The sequence below is a fragment of the Ranitomeya imitator genome, chromosome 6 (genome assembly GCF_032444005.1).
Source record: "Ranitomeya imitator isolate aRanImi1 chromosome 6, aRanImi1.pri, whole genome shotgun sequence".
Classification (NCBI taxonomy): Eukaryota; Metazoa; Chordata; class Amphibia; order Anura; family Dendrobatidae; genus Ranitomeya; species Ranitomeya imitator.
The window spans coordinates 308,943,032-308,952,343 of NC_091287.1; the positions used below are offsets into that span (position 1 = coordinate 308,943,032).

At 39.8% G+C, this 9,312-nt stretch overlaps 2 protein-coding genes across 8 annotated transcripts in view; both read left to right on the forward strand.

Annotated features, from left to right (window-relative positions):
• ACD (ACD shelterin complex subunit and telomerase recruitment factor) overlaps window positions 1-8,962 on the forward strand; it is a 108,073-nt gene extending 99,111 nt beyond the window's left edge. For all 7 annotated transcript variants that reach the window (XM_069730727.1, XM_069730729.1, XM_069730731.1 and 4 more), the window contains 2 exons: window positions 2,001-2,080; window positions 8,280-8,962. In XM_069730727.1, the coding sequence (XP_069586828.1) occupies window positions 2,001-2,080; window positions 8,280-8,346 (147 nt within the window). In that variant the 3' untranslated portion in view covers window positions 8,347-8,962. The remainder of the gene's footprint in view (window positions 1-2,000; window positions 2,081-8,279) is intronic.
• Window positions 3,914-5,905, forward strand: LOC138642525 (uncharacterized). The gene is made up of 2 exons (XM_069730735.1): window positions 3,914-4,218; window positions 4,434-5,905. Exons 1-2 carry the CDS (start codon window positions 4,017-4,019, stop codon window positions 5,765-5,767), a joined length of 1,536 nt encoding a protein of 511 aa, XP_069586836.1. The 5' UTR covers window positions 3,914-4,016; the 3' UTR covers window positions 5,768-5,905.
• Window positions 8,963-9,312: the final 350 nt, after the last annotated feature.

The window sequence follows — 9,312 nt, forward strand, 5'->3', positions numbered from 1 at the left end:
TTCAACTACACTCCCTGACAGAAGTTATGTCGCTTATCCATGTTATGTAAATAAACGCTTATAACCTGATGTTAAATTCATCCATTGGTTGTATAAATTATTCTTTTGAAAGCTGAAACCCTCCGAAATGTGGTTTAGGTTAAGAAAATAAATTGGCATCAATACAGAAATATTGATCACTTAATGGACACAGAATGGTCAGATTTTGGCAAGACAAAAGTTTTGTCGCCTGGTCATATAATACTCCCAACCCTAGTTTACATCCTCACCTGTGCTCGTAAATGATTGGTTAATTAGTGTGTGTATAAAAAGAAACCCAGCACCCCAGACCTTCACCTGAACTGCAACTTGAGCTCTGACAACATGCCAAAAATCCACCCTGTGACCAAAGCCTGGATTATTAAGAGGCTGAAGACCAGATCCACTGCAGAGGTGGCTGGCACCTTTTAATGTGTCTGTGTCAAGTACAAAGAATTAAAAAAAGATTTGAAGAGACTGGAGATGTGTTAGGCAAGCCCAGGTCCGGCAGACCTCGCAAGACAACTGCTCAGGAGGAACGTTGTTGGTTAGAAACTGCAAAGAAAGCCCCTCTTCCACTGCAGCAGTGCTCTAACAGGCCTGGTCACCTCAAGTCCCTGTGTCAACTAGAACAGTTTGTCTCGAAATGGCCTCCATGGTCGAATCAGTGCCCAGAAGCCAGCACTTAACAAAAGGCAGATGAAAAACCGTGTGGCATTTGCAAAGTCCCACAGCCTGCTAAACAGATGGACTCTGGAAAAGTGGCAGAAGGTGGATTTCTCTGATGAATCTTCAGTAGAATTACACCACAGCCGCTGCAAATACTGCAGGAGACCTACTGGAGCCTGTATGGATCCAAAATACACCCAGAAAACAGTTAAATTTGGTGGTGGAAAGATCATGGTCTGGGGTTACATTCAGTATAAGGGTGTGCGAAACATTTGCAAGGTGGAAGGCAATATCAATAGCCTAAAATATCAAGAAGTATTAGCTACCTCTTATATTCCAAATCATAAAAGGGGTCAAATTCTGCAGCACGATGGTGCTCCATCTCATACATCCATCTCTATAATAAAGTTCCTCCAGGCAAAAAAGATCAAGGTGCTCAAGGACTGGCCAGCCCAGTCACCAGACATGAACATCATTGAGCATGTTTGGGGTAGGATGAAAGAAGCTTGGAAGACTAAACCAAAGAATCTAGATGAACTCTGGGAGGCATGTAAGACTGCATTCTTTGCTATCCCTGATGACTTCATTAATAAATTGTATGAATCATTGTTGAACCACATGGATGCAGTCCTTCAAGCTCATGGAAGTCACACAAAATATTAAATATGACTCTAATGGCACCACAACTTCATTCACCAATGTTATGCAACATATATTTGTATTTTAAGTTAAATATTTGTTTGAATATCACATTACTTTATGTGGGCAACAAAACTTTTGTCTTGCCAAAATCTGACCATTCTGTGTCCATTAAGTGATCAATATTTCTGCATTGATGCCAATTTATTTTCTTACCCTAAACCACATTTCGGAGGGTTTCAGCTTTCAAAAGAATAATTTATACAACCAATGGATGAATTTAACATCAGGTTATAAGCTTTTATTTACATAACATGGATACGTGACACAACTTCTGTCAGGGAGTGTACAGCAACCAACAACTGAGCAAATCCAACACTGTATTTCAACTTTTTTTTGTTTCTGCCATTTGTTAGGATGCAAGTCTTTCAGTAGAACATAAGTATCGGCCAGCATCTGTCACACTTGCTTGACAATGGATGGCACCCATGGTCCACCTAAAATGGTCTAAATTGCCTTTTCATGGTTTAAAATGTTTAGTGTATGGCCAGATTGCATCCACTGTGTATAGTTATGCATTTGAAAAAGTTACTTTAATGTTAATAAATATATATGTATATAAATAAGGTAAAATATTAGTAAAATATGATGGTGATTAATTTCTTTTTCCACAGGTCCATCGAGATGGTACACCCTTTCAGTATAAGTACACGTCACCTTCTGAAGACCTCTGTGCCCAAGTAAAAGCTATACAGTGAGTTATAAGTGAATAAATAAACCGACAAGATAAAGATAAGCTTGTGACACTTGTACACAGAAAGCTTCAGCTTTACAACACATACTATAATAATATTGAGGTACAGTGGGGATTCTTATTTTCTAAAATCCATCAAAAGAATTTCTTTTCTTTTTCTTTATTAGTAAGCAGCTCTATACAACTGCACATTAGGTCACCAGTAGCAGCTTCTCCAAAGCAGCAATTTCTTGTATTCTACTTGTAGTTTCTTTGTTGATGCAAATTTTGGAATAAAATAAAAGTTAAAGGGGTTGTCTCCCAATTGCTGTTGGCTTGGGACACTCACCAATTCCATGTAAATAAGTGGTGGTCGATCATGCACACATCCACTCCATTCATTCGTAAAGTGAAACTGACAGCTGATCCATGCTGCTTCATTCACAGGCAACATGTATCAGGCACTGGCTGTATGATCTCAGCCACGTATGTTTGACTCTGAAACTGCTGTGCTTCAGAGAAAAATATACTTTATTTTAAAAGCCATTGGGGACTGAGCAGCGCCGGAGACTAATAGGACAGGCGGGTCCCAACGACTTCTCCCCACCCACTGCCCTGGATTGACAGGTCTCTGCCTACTTATGCATGTAGTCAGAGACTTGTGGATTTTGAAACCCGTTTCTCTGAAGCGCCACAGTGTTTCGTAGTCAGACTTATCTGGCTAAGATCATATTGCCAGTACCTGATAAATGCTGTCTGTAGGTCAGGAATGTGTCAGCTGTCAAGTTCTTTTTCATGGAATCACCGGAGATAGCCAAATGCAGTGTTTAGCTAATCTTCAGCACTCCTACTAAGAATGAATGGAGAAGATTTGCACTTGATCGACCACCTCTTCGGAGCCCTGGTTCTCAGGATTGGTGGGGGTCCCAGCGGTCATTGGTAAGCTACCCTCTGTCCTGTGGATAGCGGATACCTTCCAAACTTGAGACAATCTCTTTAACTGTTGCTAGATTACCATTCTGGATTTTCAGACAGGCATAAAAAGCATAAATTGTTCTTTTGAAAGTAGTAGGAAAATCATCTAATAATACTAAAGTTCTCCAATTTTTATTAAATCATCCCAAGCAGGATCCAAGTGACAAAAAATAAACACTACTTTTCGTAAGAATATAATTTCTGCACCACCTTTGCCATGTTCCTGTGTTTGTCAGCATCACAGAATTTGAGGTGGACGTGCTCATATGTGACCACCGCTCTACTTAAACGCGACCGGGATTTCCTTAGTTCTGAAGATCAAATGACTAATTTACCAATGTAACCAGGGTGGATAAAAATCAATGTTTTTTTAAAAAAAATCAAAAAAATTGGATTTTTTTTTATTTAAATCGGATTTTTTTCAATAAACTGCTCTTTGAGGAAAATATTTTACCATCCAAAGGTTGTTCCATCGTGAGATAAAGCTGAGTTATTTAACTCAGTAGAATAAAGGCTGTATATGTGTAATATTCACAATGCCATGCTCTTCCAGAGGTTTCTGTAGGATTAGTGGGCAGTTTCTCTCCTATATTATCACAGACGCTCGCTTTACTTACGCAGTTCTCAAAACTGAATTTGACTCCGCAGAGGTCCCAGCCTCTTCTTCACGACAAAAATGTTACAACATGAACAGAGTTGAGAAAAAGACCTTAATCCTATTGTTCTACAAACCTATGAATACAGAATCAACCCCTTCGGTGCCAAGTCCAAGAAGTTAGACAATATGTTTCTGATTGTTTGGAGTGGAATAGATCTGCACAACACAAGAAGAATGTGAATCTAAGTGTGAGGAGGAGGAAGGGCAAGCAGACAAGAAAATGAAAGTGAAACTTTGAGCACAATACTGCAGCATAGCCACAGACAGACAAGTCTGGATCTGTTTGTGTGTACGATCTGAGGTTTATTACATTCTTTCCTTATAATGGCAGCAGGCCGTAAAAGAGACCCAGTTTGGGAATATTTTAATGAAGCTCCTTCGCCTATCAGTAAGGCAGGCATGCGTGCAAAATGCAAACGATGCAACAAAGAGATGCAAGGCCTGGTGGCGCGAATGAGGCAACATCATGAGAAGTGCGGTGACGAAGATGACCAAAGAAACACTTCTGAACAGGCAGGATCTTCAGGTTGGTAAACATTTTTATTGAATCCTATTTCTAAAGACTGAACTGTCATGTGTGAGAAAAATTATATTTCTTATTATTACTGCATGTTACTGTCATTTGGTACAGTTATGAAGAAAAACAAATATTCCTTTTGGGGCAGGGGCAGTGATGTGTTGTGTACAATAAGCATAAATTGTATAAACAATAAAATAACAGCATTGACTTTTTTTGTTTAGGGGAATTCATGGATTCTGGAAACTATGCACCTCCAAGATCACCATCATCCTGTTCTACAGTTTCAGAGTTATCCATCCAGGATAGTGCTTCATTAGCAGCAGCATCATCATCAGACACCCACAGCCACATATCACCATCACCCAAAAGGAAGAAAAAACCTTTACCTCCTGGAACCACCATAGATAGGTTTGTGATAAGAACTAGCAGATTAGAAAAAGAGTTGATTGATGAAAAAATTGGCCAGTTTATTTATGCAACGAACTCTTCTTTCCGTCTGACTGAGAACCCACATTTCATTAATATGGTTCAGTCACTGAGACCAGGATACAGTCCACCCAGCAGAGCTGATGTTGCAGGGAAACTGCTGGATCAAGTGTATGACAGAGAAATGGAGCAATGTGCAACAGCTCTGGAGGGTAAAATTGTTAACCTAAGTATTGATGGGTGGAGTAATGTCCACAATGATCCTATTGTATGTGCTTGTATAACAACAGAAGAAGGTAAAGTCTTCCTTGCACAAACAACTGATACGTCAGGAAATGCACACACAGCAGAATACTTACAAGAAGTGGCAGTAAAAGCTATAACGACATGTGAACAAAAATTCAAATGTCTAGTACGCAGTTTGGTCACTGACAATGCTGCAAACGTATCGAAGATGAGAAGAGATTTAGAAGAGCAGGGAGGGAATACAAAGCTGCTAATAACATATGGTTGCAGTGCTCATTTGCTGCACCTCTTAGCCAAAGACTTAAGTGTTCCAGAAATAAAGGCTAATGTTGTTGAAATTGCTAAATACTTCCGTAATAATCATTTTGCTGCAGCAGCTCTGAAAAGGATGGGTGGAACCAAGCTAACGCTCCCACAAGATGTTAGATGGAACTCTGTGGTGGACTGTTTTGAGCAGTATATCAAAAACTGGCCTATTCTGATGACACTTTGTGAAGAAAATCGAGATAAAATAGATGGCCCTGTCACGGCCAAAATCCTCAACATTGGGCTTAAGAGAAATGTTGAACATATGCTGAGCTTCCTGAAACCCATCTCTCAAGCTTTAAACAAAATACTGAAAAATAGCCGTTTTATTGCGGATGCTGTTGAAATTTGGAAGGAACTGAGTGAACACTTAAAAACAGAACTACACATGGACAGAATTAAATTACAAGCAGTAAACAAACGAATGGGACAAGCACTGACTCCAGCTCATTTTTTGGCAAATATTGTCAATATCCAATATCAGGGTCAAAACCTAAGTGCTGAGGAAGAGGAGTTAGCTATGACATGGGTATCCAGCAATCATCCATCTTTAATGCCAACTAAATTTCAGAGCTAAGGGGGAACCATTCAAGAAATATGTTTGCTGAAGATATTTTAAGGAAGGTCACACCAGTAAACTGGTGGAAGTCACTTAAGCACTTGGATTTAGAGACTTCAAGTAATGATTTCACTTTTAACAGCAGTAGCTTCTTCTGCAGGCGTTGAAAGAATATTCTCTTCCTTTGGACTCATTCATTCTAAATTGAGAAATCGGTTGGGACCCAATAAAGCAGGAAAGCTTGTTTTTCTTTTCCAGATTATGAATAGGAACAAAGAAGAAGATGAAGATGACGACAAGTGAGCTACAGAGGACAGCAGGGACAGTAGTATTTAAGTTTTTCATGTGTCGGCTGGGCTGACAGTCTAAGTTTCTTATAATATATATATATATATATATTTTGTTTAGCCAAATTAGTTAACAAACATGGATGTTTGTTTAAGCAAATAACTTATGCTGTAATGTTGTTATTGTTTCAGTTGAATAAATCTATTTAAATTGTTATTAAGGTCAGGGTTATTTTTCTCCTCCCTGAGTACAACAGAACAGTGGTGTCCAAATATGAATGATTAACACATTAAATTGGGGAGAAAAAAGTAATATAAAAAGTGATTCTAAAAATCTTCATCTACTTGCATGTTAAAGTAGCAAGAACTAGTTTAGGTAGAAACTTTGATTTAAATCAAGCCTTACTGACTAGTGATTTAAATCGTGATTTAAATCGTGATTTAAATCAGTTAGATTTAAATCAAATCCACCCTGAATGTAACCTATACAAATTGTGAACCATGGCAACCAATCAGCAGTTTTTTCCACCATTTTCAGATACCGTACAGCATTTTTAATTTTTTAATCTGAAAAATATAAATGATTGAAATACAAGAGCTTTTCAGAGAAAAACATACCTGGCTAGGAGGATAAGTGAATTTTAGGTGATTCAGCATTTGGCAGCCCCGCTCTTACAGCTGTCATACACATTAGACCAAAGTTAGCCAAATCCGCAGATAGGATTGGCTGACAACCTTAGATGATGTAGATCTGATGACACACAGATCTACATCTCTGGACCAGATATCACCACCCTACTAACCAGAATCCCTCAATGTCTATCCGCTATTTCATCCTTCTCCGCTAGATTTCTAAAACTTAACATGGACAAAACAGAAGTCATTGTCTTTCCCCCATCTCGCGCGACCCCTCCCAACGAACCTATCCATTACAGTAAACAGCTGCCCACTCTCCCCAGTCCCACAAGCTCGCTGTCTCGGGGTAATCCTTGACACTCATCTCTACTTCAAACCGCATATCCAAGCCCTTTTCACTTCCTGCCGCCTTCAACTCAAAAATATTTCATGGATCCGTTCATTCCTAAACCAAGAATCTGCAAAAACCCTAGTCCATGCCCTCATCATCTCCCGCCTCGATTACTGTAACCTCCTGCTCTGTGGCCTCCCCTTTAACACTCTCGCCCCCCTCCAATCTCTTCTAAACTCTGCTGCCCGACTAATCCACCTGTCCTCCCGCTATTCCCCGGCCTCTCCCCTCTGTCAATCCCTTCACTGGCTCCCCATTACCCAGAGACTCCAGTACAAAAGCCTAACCATGACATACAAAGCCATCCACAACCTGTCTCCTCCATACATCTGTGACCTCGTCTCCCTTTCCTGCACACAACCTTTGATCCTCACAAGATCTCCTTCTCTACTCCCCTGTTATCTCCTCTTCCCACAATCGCATCCAAGACTTCTCTCGCGCATCACCCCTACTCTGGAACTCTCTACCACAACATATCAGACTCTCACCTACCATCGAAACCTTCAAAAAGAACCTGAAGACCTACCTCTTCCGGCAAGCCTACAACCTGCAGTAACCACCGATCGACCAACCCACTGCACGACCAGCTCTATCCTTACCTACTGTATCCTCACCCATCCCTTGTAGATTGTGAGCCTTCGCGGGCAGGGTCCTCTCTCCTCCTGTACCAGTTGTGACTTGTATTGTTCAAGATTATTGTACCTGTTTTTATTATGTATACCCCTCCTCACATGTAAAGCGCCATGGAATAAATGGCACTATAATAATAAATAATAGTGATAAGCAGGCCTCAACAGATGATGATAAAGAAGAAAAGGGTATGGCCATTTGGCTTTTCAATGGATAATACTATTTTTTTTTTTATGTACAGAAATGAATGTTCACAGCCACATATAAAATGGACACATGGGTGGCACATAAATGACAAAATGGATGAAAATGGTTTTCTGGATGAAACTGATTTTTATTTATTTTTTTTTTTTTTATACGCTCATCTGACACTGTCCTATAGCTGAGCTTGAGAGGGAGGACCAATATGGCAGATAAGGGGACCTTCAGCAAGCTCCTAGCTAGCACAGTAACCCATTGGTTCCCTGCAGTGCTATTCATGCAACTCTAATAACAATATGGATACATCTCCAGTTGCCTCTGCTAAGAAAAAAAAATACACCTAATAAGTTATAGTGTGTAAGTTTGTTTTCTTTATTTCATCCAGGATTCCGGCGGAGTTGTGTGAATGGGCTGCAAAGATGCTGTCAGAAGACCAAGAAAAAGTTCTGTAAAATGCTGTCTTTCACAGCTTATTCTTATTGTTAATTAAATGTGCAGTAAACAGAAGTCTGCGGCTACACTGTGACAAGTGGCACTGCCAAAGATTGCTAGGTGTTGCTGCTACATCGCATCGCTACCCCCTATTGCGACAGGTCATAAAAAAGTACACAATTTGAATTTTTTCCTACTTGCTTGTCACAGTATCTTCAGGGTTGCAATGTGACCCCATTCATATGTTTTTCGAGCTTCGATCTCATGTGTCGCAACTGAAGTTGCCTTTTGACCCAGTTTAAACCTGATAATCAGTCAGTCATTTCCCTGGCAATTATTTCACTCTACTTTTAAGGTGCATCCACACTTGGGATCTTGAGGCACATCTGCAGACAAAGCTGCACATCTTATATGTGGGTTTTGAATATGATTTGCTGCAGTTTTTGCCATATTCTTTGCAAAGAATAAAAATCCATGGACAAAATCTTCAAAATAAGTAACGTTTAGCACTGCATGTGCATTTCAACTCAGAAATGTTTTTGTTATGCGTTAATGACATTCAGTAATTTTTCAACCATTTTGCTGTAATCTGTTAAGGATTCTGCAATTCTGAATTAAAAATGTACAAAACTATCATTCCATGCTCCTGTTGTTCTTGTATGTGCAGGATATTTGTGTGCAATAAGCAAAAAACCCATTTCCAATCAGCTTTTACTTAACGTTTTTAATTTAAAGGCATGCAACACTATGGGACCAATGCATCAAATCTCTCATGCCAGAAAAGCTTTGCAGTCGCAAAATTTAGGCACAACTCTGAGTTGCACCGAAATTTTGAGACTGTTGGCTCCAGATTAGCTCAGGTCCACCTAAATGGGTGGAGATGGGATGGGGCATGGTGGCCGCCGGTCGTCAAATTCAAGATTCATGTGAATTAAATGGCCACATTTATTACCGGAAATGTGTTTAAGGACAAGCGTCCACATCAG

Bases quoted from the DNA above. Each gene is read 5' to 3' on its own strand.
- LOC138642525 (XM_069730735.1), top strand. From the start codon at position 4,017: ATGGCAGCAGGCCGTAAAAGAGACCCAGTTTGGGAATATTTTAATGAA. The intron at 4,219-4,433 runs GTTGGTAAACAT...TTTTTTGTTTAG, and splicing joins TGAACAGGCAGGATCTTCAG to GGGAATTCATGGATTCTGGA.